The sequence below is a fragment of the Sinocyclocheilus grahami genome, unplaced genomic scaffold (assembly GCF_001515645.1).
Source record: "Sinocyclocheilus grahami isolate Dianchi unplaced genomic scaffold, SAMN03320097.WGS_v1.1 scaffold108.1, whole genome shotgun sequence".
NCBI lineage: Eukaryota > Metazoa > Chordata > Actinopteri > Cypriniformes > Cyprinidae > Sinocyclocheilus > Sinocyclocheilus grahami.
The window spans coordinates 1,539,386-1,553,866 of record NW_015505287.1 but is presented as its reverse complement, the minus strand read 5'-3'; the positions used below and the strand labels follow the sequence as shown (position 1 = coordinate 1,553,866).

Sequence of the window (14,481 nt, the reverse complement as noted above, 5' to 3'; positions counted from 1 at the left end):
GTTGACTTTAGCAGTCTTTGTTACTGTTGTGCTAATGATGACCATTCAAAAATGGGGAAAGAGCACTTTTCAAGTTTTCACTCCAAAGTTTGCATGTCTGTAACTCAAGAAGTATTAAAGCTATTTTAATGCCCTTTTAGTTAATGGGTCTCAACAAACTTTCCTTTTGGCATCTTTATTTTTAAGGCCCTACATGTTTCGGTTCCAGAGATATTGAAATATCAATGACGGCTCCAGGGGTAAATCGTTAAATTGTACACATTTTCAATGGTCAAAAACCCAATGTGGGTCAATTTGCAAAAATACGAGACTATATTCTTTTAAAGAGGAATGTCTGAAAAACAAATAATGTTGGAAATATAGATGTATCTCATTCTGTCAAGACAACTGCATTGAACATACCTGTTTGAGTGCCATAAATATTATTTTTCCAAAGTTTGCGTGCCTTTAACTCAAGAAGTATTAAAGATATCGCAATATGATTTTAGATTTTTATTTCTTAATGAACTTTTCTTTTGGAATCTTAATTTTCAAGGCCCTACATCGTTCAGTCCTAGAGATATGGGGATCTCAATGAAGCTCTATGTTCAGATTGTTGAATTTTACCCATTTTCAGTGGTTGAAAACCAAATGTTGTTCACACACTTGTATACAGCCGATACTTATTTAATTTAAAAAACAATATTTGAAGAATAAATAATGTTGAAATTAGAATTGTATCTTGTTTCCCTCTATCAAAACAATATGTATAGAACACAGTGCTAAAATTTCACTGAAATGGTCAAGTTGAGGCACATTACCTTGCTCTCTGTAGTCTATTCAGAAGATTCTATATTTGAATCAGGGGTATTTGGAAGAAGGGATTTTGTTCAGTTTAACAGCTTCTGAAGCTACCAAGAGTTTAAGCATGCAGTATTGTAACGTTTTAATAAAATCCCACGCCTCATAGAGAAGTGTGGTTGCTTTTGCCACACATTGCATTCACATCAATAAACCAAGATTTACCCCAGCTGGATTAATTATTTGAATTTATTTTTATTGTTATAAAATGTGAAGCAGTTATAGATCGAAGTAGTATCTACTGCGAAAGGAAATATTTAGCAGAATCACTGATAGTACCTCAAACATTGAAGGCCTCTTACACTTGAAATAATTAACACTGGGTAATTCTAAACCCTAATGATATTTTGCATTTCACACTGTTCATACTTTACCTAGAGTTAACAATTAATCCCAATTAGTCCTGGTCATTCATTCTTTCACGTGTCACACTGTACATTCCTAAACCCTGGGTTACGGTTATTATTTGCATTCTCAACAGTGATGACAAGATAAACACAAAACCATGTTTGATTTTTGACAATTGAAAATGGGTAGGATACTAAATTTGGACATGGAGCTGCACTGAGATCTCAATATCTCTGGGATTAAACCATACAGGGCCTTAAAATTTAAGATTCCAAAAGACAAATTTCTTAGGAACCAAAATCTAAAATCATATTAAGATAACTTTAATACTTCTTGAGTTACAGGCATGCAAATTTTGGAAAAAAAGAATATCTATGAGACTCAAACTCCTTTACAATTGATTTGATAGAGGGAAACAAGATAAATGTCTAATTTCAGCATTACTTATTCTACAGACATTCCACTTGAAATACAATGAGTATCAGCTGTATGTAAAGTGACCAACATTTGGTTTTCAAGCACTGAAATACTTAAATAGAGAATATTCAACAATCTGAAAATGGAACCTCATTGAGATGCCCATATTTTTGGGACTGAATGATGCAGGGCCTTGAAAATGAAGATTCAAAAAGAAAAGTTTATTAAGAACTACAATCTAAAATCATATGACAATATCTTTAATACTTCTTGAGTTATATGCACGCAAACTTTGGAAAAATAACATTTATGGCATTCAGACAGGTATGTTTAACGCAGTTGTTTTGACGAAAGGAAACAACATTTGTTTTTCAGACATTCTTTCTCTTTAAAAGAAAAGAAGCATCATATTTTTGCAAATTGACCCACATTGGATTTTTTACCATTGAAAATGTGTACAGTTTAATGATTTACCGCTGGAGCCATATTGAAATTCCAATATCTCTGGAACCAAACCATATAGGGTCTTAAAAATGAAGATGCCAAAAGGAAAGTTTGTTGAGACCCAACATCTAAAAGGACATTATGATATCTTTAATACTTCTTGAGTTACAGGCTTGCAAACTTTGGAGTGAAAACATGAAAAGTGCTCTTTCCCCATTTTTTAATGGTCATCATTAGCACAAAAGTAACAAAGACTGCTAATGTCAACAGATTTTACTAATTGAACTACCAATCTCTGTGTAAAAATAATATTATGATGCTGCCATCTTTCTGAAGTAATTTTTACCCCCCTGTAATTTGGCTCTGAATCTCAGGTGAAAATTGCCATTTTGACCCCCCTCTACAAAATAGTGGATTACTCAGTAAATATTAATCCATGACATTTAATATTTTGGATTTCATCACTATACATGTATATCTTTCTTCTGAAAAAATATTAGCAAACTAAGGAAGTTTCTGAAATTTGGTTGATTTGACACGGAATGAGCCTATTGCAATAAATGCAACTTTTCAGTGTAAAAGAAAGAGAGGAATCAATTTAAGAGTGCTGTTGACAAAGACTCTTACATGTAAACTTTTCCCACACCTCCAGGCTCTCACTGCTCTGGCCAAGGAGCTATGTGCTGTGGAAGATGTGCGACCTCATCATAAGGTGACAGATTACTCCTCATCGAGTGAAGATTTAGATTCAGATGTAGATGATGATGTGGTGGAGCAGGAGCAGGGTGATGAATCCACTTCAGGAGCAGAGGACTCAAGGACATGGTATGTGACACAGTCCCATTAATTAAAACACTACTCGGGAAACCATACAGGAAACCACAAATCTTAAGATGAATTGTTTTTCCTCTCCAGCTCATCAAAGCTGAGTAATGGTGAAACAGAGTCAGTGAAAACCATGCTTGTTCATGATGAATCAGAGAGTGATCCAGCTACCACACCTAGCAATGATGTAACTTTAATCGTTAGACAGGTATTGTAACAAATTTTCTCAATTCAACTCAATTTCATTGTCATATATCATATCACATATTTTGTCTTCATGTGTTCCATATTTTTCCCATCATTTCTGTGCTGATTTTTTATTTTGGGTTATGTTTTGTCTAAAAAAAAAAAAAGATGTACTATTTAGAGCAGGGCAAGATAAGAAACAAATGAGTCAAGTGTTGAAGCTGATGACTTCTACAGAATACAGCATTCCTTCCCTCAGGCCCTCGTTCTCTTTTTAGCTGAGTTCAGACTGAACTGTCCCTGTTCTTGGTTCCAGAGCATAGCTGAGAGAAAGCAGTTGCGTCCCATTCCCGGGCCCAGTCTAGGTCCAGGTTTGAGCCCTTCACACAGTCAAAGCCACCAGGAGAGAAACTGCTATGCAGGCCGCATTCACCTGCTGCCTGATCTCATCCAGCAGAGCCATCACTCCCCTTCATCCTCCCCCTCATCCAGTCATGCCAGCCCATCCATGTCCCCCCAGATTCCCATGGATATGCTGATAGTCAGTGAGGTATGTCCCCTGCCCTTGGCACTGAATTATGCTGCTGTCTTCCTGTGGGCTCTACTATTCTGACTGCTTCTAACAAAACCATTATTTTTTGAGGTCATTTTCCCACCAAACGCAAGACATCACAAGCGATGGGTCTATTCATAGCAAGAGCAAAATTAATATCTGTCAGACTGAAAGAACAGCTTTTCATACAGTTGATGGTGCAGTACACAACAGACCTTTCATCGGTGCATGTTTCTAGCATTTTTTTTTTGCTTATTTCGGGTCGCAAGCCTCACTTGGTAATCAGAGGGAATCTGTGAATTTAGAGAAGATCAGTTTGTCTTAAGTGGAACAGTAGTTGGTTGCCAAAGAGTCTGATGTGAGTTTAACATTTTCCAAATGTAACTATTAGTCATTTAAGCGACTATGGTGATATTGAGAAATATACAGTTTGAATTTGATTTCAATTAGTAACATCTCTGATTTCAGGCAGTTCAATGTTGTTCCTTGGTGTGGTTGAAAGTTACTTATTGCAGTAAAGATTATGGTCGAAACTTATATTGTGGTAAAGATGAGCAGATGAATTTGAAGCACTGTGTGGGCAAGGGCGTAGGTTTGATTTTTGACATAGGTGGGGACATGTCAGCAGCAACCCCCCCATGGTAGCCAACATACTCATAATTCATAAAGAGAGTGTTTTTTTATTTTAGCATGTTCAGCAGACAATAATTACACAATTTTGATTATAAGCCTTAGAGTGATAGAGCATTAAGCCCGTTCACACCAAGAATGATAACTATAAAGATAACGATATTTACATTTACATTTACATTTAGTCATTTAGCAGACGCTTTTATCCAAAGCGACTTACAATTGGGGGATACATAAAGCGATTCTTCTTTAAGAGGCAAACAGACACAAGAAGTGGTTGTAATACCAAGTTCTTAGACATTGTTCAAATAAGTACAAGCTAGAAAGAGAAGGAATAAATAAAGAGAGAGATTTTTTTTATTTATTTTTTTATTTATGATGAAGTCAAGTAGCTTCGAAAGAGATGAGTTTTCAGCTGTCGCTTGAAAATTGTCAGGGATTCAGCATTCCGGATAGGGGTGGGAAGATCGTTCCACCAGCCAGGAGTGGTGAACGAGAATGTTCTGGAAAGTGATTTTGAGCCTCTCTGTGATGGTACCACGAGGCGTCGCTCACTAGCGGATCTCAGACTTCTGAAGGGGATGTAAATTCGTAGTAGTGAGTGGAAGTAGGCGGGTGCTGAGCCTGTGGCTGTTCTATATGCAAGCATCAACGTCTTGAACTTGATTCGTGCCGCGACCGGTAGCCAGTGCAAGGAGATAAAGAGAGGTGTAACATGGGCTCTTTTGGGCTCGTTGAAGACAAGTCGTGCCGCTGCATTCTGAATCATTTGTAGAGGTTTGATTGTGATTGATGGGAGTCCAGCCAGAAGAGCATTGCAGTAGTCCAGCCTAGTTACGCAGGACACTCACGTGCAGCCGTCTGTCTCTTCTGTCGACTAATCGCTTGGATATTAGCATCCACACCAGCGGATGATATCGTCTGTTTATTCTAAGTGCGCACTCGTCTGCCGCTTTAAATTCTCCAGCTGTCAATGTTTGTATTGTTCAACAGCTGGAAAAAAATAGTTCTGAAAGTGATTCCAACTATATCGTTTCTCTGTGCCTTTATCGTTATAGCTGTGGTGTGGACTCTCTGCTATTCTTTAATATTGATAACGATTTTTAGAACTATATATTTATCGTTATCTTTATAGTTATCGTTCTTGGTGTGAATGGGCCTTTATAGTGCTGTGTGCTGAGTTCATATTCTGGACTCTTCTGCTTGTCTGCACATAGCAGGTTTTATGAATGTGTTAAATCACAACAACAGTGGTTACATAGGCTATACATATATTTAATTGTTCGAAATTATTGCTATTATTATTGCTGTAAATTATTGCTAGGGACAATTTAGTAGTTGCTCGATATTGGTAGGGACATGTCCCTAGCGTCCCTACTAAATTCTACACCCTTGACTGTGGGATGCAAAGAGTGTCCCAGATTCTGGAACACACAGATGAGGCCCTGCAGTGGATTGTTAAGCAGCATGAAACCCTAAAACACATTTTTTGATATGTTAACCAATATATGCAAGTTGCACATCACTGAAAACAATGTTAGTAGTCATAGTGTCTATTATTATGGGGAAACTAGATATTTTTTCCTTTTTCTTAGCCATTTCGTTCGTCCAGTTTGAAAAGCAAAGTTGAAGCAACATCACAAAATGTTAGGTACATGCGGCAACTCAGAGTTTCAGTTTGTGATTGTATGTTTACATTAGGGATGTCATTTTTCGATTATTTCCATGATCGATCGTCGTTTACAGAATAGGGTAGGTGATTTTGGAAAGACTAGCGATAGCACATTAGCTTTGAAAGCAAGATCCCCACCCTCCCTGCGTAATCACTCTGCAAACCACGCCTCCCCGAAAACACACGAACGCGCTCAGGCAGACCAGAGACTAACCTGCAACACGACGAGAGACGGCGTTGGTGGAGGATTGAATGCAGCCCTGTCAGATTACTTCACGTCTCATTCACCGGTGACAAAACTTTGCAGTACAAAGCGCATAATATTACAGTAATAGCGCCTTTCATTCTTGCTGGAATGCGCTGATGAATCCAGGGTGTGCAGAGGTATGCAAAAACATATTTGACAGGCAGGCAGGACAGCCTATCATAATGTTCGGACCGAATGTTTTGATTGGACAAAGTTTTTTGGGTCCTACGCCTTCCACAGACAATATAAATACATATAATACATTTAAACCACTTAACTTAATGAGTGCTATCGAGATGTGAAGAGACTTTCAACCAGCATAATAAAAATGTTTTTGAACCAAATCACCTACCCTGCCTTTAAATTAATGATCAATTAATCAATTAATTGTTAACCTTAATACTGCAAAATGCATATTGCAGTGGCATACAGTCTCACTGACATGACAGGATGTGCAAATTCTTCACACGAATTAAAGGGGTTTTATTCTAAATAAAAGGCTAGTAGCAGGACTGTAAAATGCGATATGATTATGATCTGTTGATAAAATGGAAGCGAGCATGCTGTAGTTACGGATCATTTATACTTTGTTGGCCGTTTCATATCCCGTCAAGGAGACCCTGACTGTGCCTCTTTAAATGGTTTCATGGTGCTCGTTGTTGTATTTTAAAACTCAATCGCAATGTTTGCAATTCACATTATTGGCATTTAAAATGATCCCAAACGTAACTGTGGCGCATGTTTCTATGCTGTGCGGTCAGAGAACCGTTTCCACCAGCAGTGCAAAACACACAGCTGCTCACATGAAACATTTTAATGCGAGTATTATGACACAAGCTTTGCTTATAAGAGAAATAATGGGTTAGCAGGCAAATGTTATGTTGTAACCATGCTTTTGGATTTATGCCGTTTGATAGCCTACATTTAAAGCCATATGCGGCTTTGTGTTCTGTTTTGCCAGTTGGTGATGAATTTCCATGATTTTTTATATTATTTATTGTTTCTTTTCCCCAATCCTCACTTTCTCGGCCTCTAATTTTGCAGGTTTATTTTTATTGTCGTTCACTTTTAATCACTGTTTTCGTATCTCTTACTGTGGTAAACATGCGGGGGGAAATGAAAGATTTCGTGGCCATGAATTAAGAATTCTTTCCCTCATTTTAGTTAAATCGTGGGTTTTCTAGGGAACAAATTAAAGAAACATAGACAGTGGCCACAAATTAACAAGTCATTGGAACGAATTAACAAGTTGTAGGAATGAATAATATATAGCCAGAGGCGGATTTACCCATTAGGCAAAGGAAGGCGACCGCCTTGGGCCCCCAAAAGCCAAGGGCCCCCTAAAATGCTTTTCATGAAGTGCTGTCAGGGACTTTTGTATTTATTTTTAAATTAGTGTTTTTTGTTGTTGTTTTTTTTTCTTTTTTTTCTTTTTTTTCTTTCTTTCTTAGTGTTTATTTATTTATTCATTTACTTTTCATGTATCAATATTGTAAGTAAAAGTTATGTTAACAGTGTTTTGTTAAAAAAAAAAAGGTTAAATAAACACCATTCAAAAAAAATAAAAGAAAATGATTTTCATATACGAGATGCGCATTAAGCGCTGACATGAGAATGGTTGCTTTTTACAGTGTTTATCACCACGACAACCGTTTACGTGTCTGAGTTGAACACACTTCTCGTGTATCCTGCTTGTAGCAAATGAAAATATCATGTATCTGAAGCTGTAATTAATTATTGAGCAACAGTGCATATTATGTTTATTGTTTTAAATGCCACTTACTCATTTATGAGAAGGACCCAAGTAGAGGACGCATACGCAGTTACTTGTTTGGTTGATATAATCCTTAGGTGTGTAAATGTATAATTTCCATTTCATTACTTTTTCATTTTCATTTAAATTTGCAGTTAAAATAACAAAAATAAATGTATTTTAAAGTTTAGAATTAGACAGCCTTCGACGCACAGGCTTACGCTGGTAACACTTCAGTGAACTTTCCTCCTCAATATAGGCTATATTTTTCTCATTCTCACTAATTAAAGTTTTTATTTGAATGAATCTCTGAAGGGAACCGACTGTCTTCAGAAAAGTTTCGGTAGCATTTTCATTTTATCTGATAAAGTAGCGTTTATGAGCAGCGCTGCTTTGTTTACAGCCGTTACCGGGGAAACCGCTGTATTTCTGATGTTCCAAAAGCGCTTCCTGCTGGCAGAGAATGTATGTGCATTTTCAATAATCCCATCTGCAGTTTTTGTTCAGACCAATGCGAAAATCCACCCACATAACCCCGTTTTAAATTAATATCATATTTTATACTTCCGACTCATCTCTTTTCTTAAAAAATGGTTTAAAGGCTCAGTTGTGAGGTTTATCATTTTATAATTTATTTAGTTTTTGTGAAAACTGTAAATCAATTGCTATTTCGTGGTCTACAGCATGAAAGAAAGCCATAATAACATGTACATCAAAAAATTTAGAAACATTGGACACAACTGTGGGGCACCATTGTGCAGCAGCAAGCATCACAACAAAAAAGGAACCTCAAGGCTGATCTAGGTAAATGTGTGCAAATATATAGGGCCCCTTTCCTATATTTTGCCTGGGGCCCCAAAATCACTAAATCCGCCCCTGTATATAGCCTAATATTTATCTGTCCTGCTCATGTCCCGCAGCCCTGTCAAAGCCCAAAGCCCGATATGAACCAAATATTTGGGGAAATTATAATTAAACATGACTTAGTTATTACATTTCAGTACAAAAGAACTTTGTATTGTTTCTGTTTTAATGTACTTTTAAGGTTTGGAACATATTAAAAACGTAATTGTATGCTAGTGAATTAATTTCGCAAAAGATCCAGCACCATCACCATCACAGCCGCTTGCATGTGTTTTGCGCATGAGCCGCAGGTACCACAAAATGAAACCGCTTAATCAACCATTAATGGCTTTAATCAATTGCATCACTTACCGACAATTAATCGAATGCAGATTAATCATTGACATCCCTAGTTTGCATCATGTGTTTCTGTTAAAATAAGTTAAAAACATGCTAGCAACATGTTAAAACATGCTAGGAATGTGCTAAAACATGTTGGCAAAATATTAGACAAGTTTTAAAGGGATCATGAACTGCTTTTTTTCATATTAATTTTTATACTGTTCTCTGAGGTCCACTTATAATGTTAACATGATTTTTACATCAAAAAACATAATTTAGAAGTAATAGGCAGTTTTTTGTCCTGTTTCTGGTCCCCTATTAGCCTATAACACACAACTGAAACATTACAGTACAATGACTGGGCACTAAAAACAACAAGTACGATATTTGGGACACTACACATCTTCATAGGCACATTTATGTAAACCTTTGCTTTTAAGATTAGGTCCCAAGGTTCGAAAGGACAGCTGTGTGCCCACCGTTGTAAGCACACAGGCCCCCCCCCCCCACACACACACACCTTATCTAATTTAACTCGCAAAGGTTGTCATCAAACTTTACTCATATTTGTTTCACTGCAGTTACATAGAGTAGTTTTTATAAATGTTAACTTCTGAAGAAAAATTGCATTAAACATCCCTGACCACAAAAAAATCAAAAGAAAAGGTGCTTGTGAGTCTGAAGATTTCCCAGACTCTTTAAGTTCTGAACTGTTATCAGCTGCTTTTACTTTTTTATCTTTAACCTTCTAACTTTTATGCCATCTGTACTTCCTGTTTAGTTACCAGAATATCATGTTTGGTTTTGAATTGACAACTTGCATCAGTTACATTTAATTTTATGTTAAGTTTAGATATGAGGAACTTTAAGTAAATCATTTAGAGACTAGCCAGTTTCAACATTTTAAATGAGAAGCTTAAACGCATCACCTTAAATTGTTCTACCCTATTTCTTGTCTCATTTTTTTGTATTATTCATTCCAGACACAATCGTCCAGCAACACACTGCAAAAACACAAGTCTTCTTCCTCTTTTACCCCATTTATCGACCCACGTCTTCTACAGATTTCTCCTTCCAGTGGCAGTACCCTCAACAATATGGGTAAGTCATTCTGAAGTCATGGACAAGTATTTCTTCAAGACCTAAGACTTGTTGTGACAATATATGTTGTGGTGACAATATAAAGTGTCTATCGATAGACATTCTGCTATATTGATTAGGGCTGAAAAACTAAATTTGAATTTTGTAATTATTATTTTATATATATATATATATATATATTTATATATTACAAAATATTATGCACGTTTCTTCAAAGCATAATAAAATCACACAATTATCTTGTGTGAAAAAAAGTGCATAATGTTTATAAACCTTGTATAATTAATAAAGTTGCTTAAACAATTAGAAACAAAACAGCATCATGCATGTATGTATAGTTTAATACAAAGGACCGAAAACCAAGCACAAAGAGTACTTTCTTCATTTAAAAACGTGAGATGCAGTGGGATGGGGAAAACCGCCATAAAGTCTTGAGACATGTTTTTTAAAAGTTGAACTTACATTAATTTTACATAGTTTTCTAAACATGCAGCTCTCTTGTGCGATAAGCGAGTGCAACGCTGATAGATGCCCCGCTAGAAAATGTGATAAATATGTGTTCTGTGTGAACGGCTTGGTTTCAGTTTCGCCGTAAACATATTCGCCACACTGATGCTCTCGTTTTCCGCTATATACTATATATACACAGTATATCCTCTATAAATATGCGTTCTGTGTGAATGGCTTGGTTTCGGGTTTGACGGGAACAACATCTTCCCCGCATTGATTGTTCTCTTTTTCTGCAATATTTTGAATGAACAATGCATCTAGTGGGTTCAACTAGATAGTTGAACAATTGTTACATCCGACTCAAGGAAGCAACAACAAAAGTCCTTTTGGTTCGAAGTCCAAAAGTATATTAACAAGAAAATATTTATTTAAGTCCAGGGGTTTAAATGCTAAAGATAATAAATTAACAACAATAGAGAAACAAACAATTAACGGAAAACAAAGTGAAGGTCCAGCTTCGGAGCACAACTGCAGGATAGGGATAAAAGCTTCTCCTCCAACAAAGGCCAGACACCTTAAATACAGTCCCGGATTGGTAACAGGTGTAGATCCTTATCTGGTAACCTATAAAACAAAAGAAAATGACAACAGGAAAGAAACACAAAACAAAACAAAACCGTAACAACTCCCCCCTTTAAAAGGGAGAGATTCTCATTAGAAACTCTACCTTATACAATTTCCAAACCCAAATATACCCAAAGTTAATTTCAAGAAAACAACCACAACCTTACCGGAGTTAACACAAAGTCATTAAACCATTACAACTTAACCCCTCTTCACACCCATCCTGGATTCAAACCAGCAATCTCCCGGCACCTGGAAAAAGCAAGATTTAAGGAATTGAAAACCAATAACAGGAAAAGCATTCGAATGCAATGGCACTTACATCGTTGTCGCATTTTGTGCGCCACTGATAATACTGCCTGACGCACACCTAAAATTGTGCCTAAGAATGTGGATTTTTATTTTAAATTCGACAAATATTCAAAATTCGATTTTTTTTTTGGACACCCCTAATATTGAATATACTATTTATTTGTATGCAAATAAATAAAATCAGACATCACTACTCCTGAGTCTCACGTGGACCGGAAGTGAGAAAGTACAGGCACAGTTTGCTATTAAATGAAGTGTCGTGACCAAAATCCAGTATACTGCCCTGTGAGGACCACTACAGATTATTCAATTTCTCTATTATTTTACTTAAATGCTACTATTAAATAGACCTACTGTAAAAACATAAAGCACTGTTTTTCATTTGTATCTTTATTCTTATTTTTTGATGACAAAGATAAAATAGCAAAAATCATTATATTGTGATATATAAAACTTGGTCATATCGCCTGACACTAATCATGTGTATTTATCATTTAGAGCCAGTGTTTGCAGTTTTAATGAAAAATCAATACTTTTTTTTTTTTTTTTTTTTTTAAACTTGAAGTACATTTCAATTCTTAAAACATTTAAACGTGAAATATATTTAAATTATTAATGAATATATTTTAGCTAAATACATTTAAATCACAAGCTGATTGTATGAGTATGTTTTCTCAACAGGCTTTAATAATGATGGACGTCTGCTGGACCCATCCCGTAAGGGCTCTGTGGTGAATGTAAACCCAGTAAACACTCGCCCACAGAGTGACACACCTGAAATCCGCAAATACAAAAAGAGGTTCAATTCTGAGATTCTCTGTGCTGCACTTTGGGGTATGTAGTACACAGTAATAGCCCACTGGACATAGGATATGTGGATACAGAAAATAAACAGCTTTTTGTGTATTTTTTATCACTCTCTCTTTCCCTTATTTCCCTGTGTAGGAGTAAATCTGTTAGTAGGAACTGAAAGTGGCCTCATGCTCCTTGATCGCAGTGGGCAGGGGAAAGTTTATCCACTTATTAACAGACGCCGTTTTCAACAAATGGATGTTCTTGAAGGCCTTAATATTCTAGTGACAATATCAGGTTGGAAAATATATGACAAGACTTGTCAGAGCATGTTTAAATACTTGTTCATTCCTTTAGTGAATATTTGAAATGTTGTTTATAATAGTAACCATTTTACAGGAAAGAAGAACAAACTGCGAGTTTATTATCTCTCATGGCTGAGGAACAAGATTCTGCATAATGACCCTGAGGTGGAAAAGAAACAGGGTTGGACAACAGTGGGGGAGCTGGAGGGATGTGTGCACTACAAAGTCGGTAAGAAAGTTTCCAGCTGTCAGACATGGTTAGTACAACTGGAATCTGTAGGATATGATCATAAAATGTCTTTTTCTGTCACATTCTAGTTAAATATGAAAGAATCAAGTTCTTGGTTATTGCCTTGAAAAATTTAGTGGAAGTGTATGCTTGGGCACCAAAGCCATACCACAAGTTTATGGCCTTTAAGGTGAGTGCAATACCTGACATATTCAAGTCACCATTTTCCACCTAATTCAGATTTGATGTATACTTATCTGTAGGCTGAAGGAGCTGGATGCAAAATTTTGGAATAATTTCAGCCCACAGATCTGACTTGTGATGCAGCACTATAATTGACTATGTTTGTTGATTTAGACCAGAAGAGTCTTGGTCCCCCACTGAGACTGGTTTCTTTTGAGTTTTTTTTCTCCATTTCTGTCACCTAATGGAGTTTGGGTTTCTTTGGCTTATTTATTTCGGGTCTGAAAAACCTTAACCTTAAAACCAAAACCTTAAAGGTGACCTATTATGCCCCTTTTTACAAGATGTAAAAGAAGTCTCTGATTTTCCCAGAGTGTGTATGTGAAGTTTTAGCTTAAAATACCCCACACATAATTTTTTATAGCTTGTTAAAGTTGCCACTTTTAGGGTATGAGCCAAAATGTGCCATTTTTTTTGTTTGTCCCTTTAAATGCAAATGAGCTGGTGCTCTTTTCAGAAGAGGGCAGAGCTTCAAGAGCTCATGCTCTGTCATACCGGTGTTCTGTCGATTTGTGCTACCCTGTCAGATTTTGCTACATCCCATTAAAACAGTAGGTAGTTCAATTCGACAACGAAAAATGCTACCTGTCAAATTATGGTTTATTAACGTCTACACCTACACCGACCCTAAACGTACCCTTACAGTAATGTAAATACAGTAATTATGTGTTGTTCAGGGTTGTGGCTTGAAGGGATACAGCTATGGCCGAAAACCAACAATAAACTAATAACAACAACAACAAATTTCTGCCTATTAGATTGTGTTTAATTAACGTCTACACCTACCCAACCCTAAACCTACCCCTTACAGTAATGCAAATATAGTAATTATTGTTGTTCAGCATGAGAAAAATTATGTAATATTGATGTGCGGATGCGCAGTAAGACCTGGTAGGACAATCTGACAGGTAGGATAAAATGCCAGGACACCGGCAACAACAAACAATCACACACTGGGGCTGTCAAAATGGCTGAAAAATGAAATTCCAATTTTGTACCTAAATATTATTGAAATTCGAATTATATTCAAATTTAAAATGTATAATTTCAGTTAGGGTGAAGAGAAGCTTTTGACTTTTCTCCTGAGGCCACAAGAATATTGCTAATGCACGTTTATTCAAAGCATAAGATAACATGACTATCTGTGGAAAAAAAAGTTCAAAATGTTTAAAATAATGTTTATAAACCAATAATAATTAAGTTGCTTAAACAACTATAAACAAAACCGCATCATGTATGTATGCATAGATTAGTACAAAGGACCGAAAGCCAATCACACAGAGTACATTTTTCAATTAAAAACATGAGTTGCAGTGGGGTGCGGG

The 14,481-nt window shown here is 36.3% G+C and overlaps 1 protein-coding gene across 3 annotated transcripts in view; it reads left to right on the top strand.

Annotated features, from left to right (window-relative positions):
• LOC107588849 (mitogen-activated protein kinase kinase kinase kinase 4-like) overlaps positions 1-14,481 on the top strand; it is a 114,573-nt gene that overhangs the window by 90,189 nt on the left and 9,903 nt on the right. For 2 of the 3 annotated variants that reach the window (XM_016277087.1, XM_016277089.1), the window contains 8 exons: positions 2,702-2,874; positions 2,965-3,082; positions 3,377-3,610; positions 10,084-10,201; positions 12,269-12,421; positions 12,533-12,676; positions 12,779-12,913; positions 13,003-13,103. In XM_016277087.1, coding sequence (XP_016132573.1) covers positions 2,702-2,874; positions 2,965-3,082; positions 3,377-3,610; positions 10,084-10,201; positions 12,269-12,421; positions 12,533-12,676; positions 12,779-12,913; positions 13,003-13,103 — 1,176 coding nt within the window. The remainder of the gene's footprint in view (positions 1-2,701; positions 2,875-2,964; positions 3,083-3,376; positions 3,611-10,083; positions 10,202-12,268; positions 12,422-12,532; positions 12,677-12,778; positions 12,914-13,002; positions 13,104-14,481) is intronic. The other variant, XM_016277088.1, reaches the window with a different exon arrangement.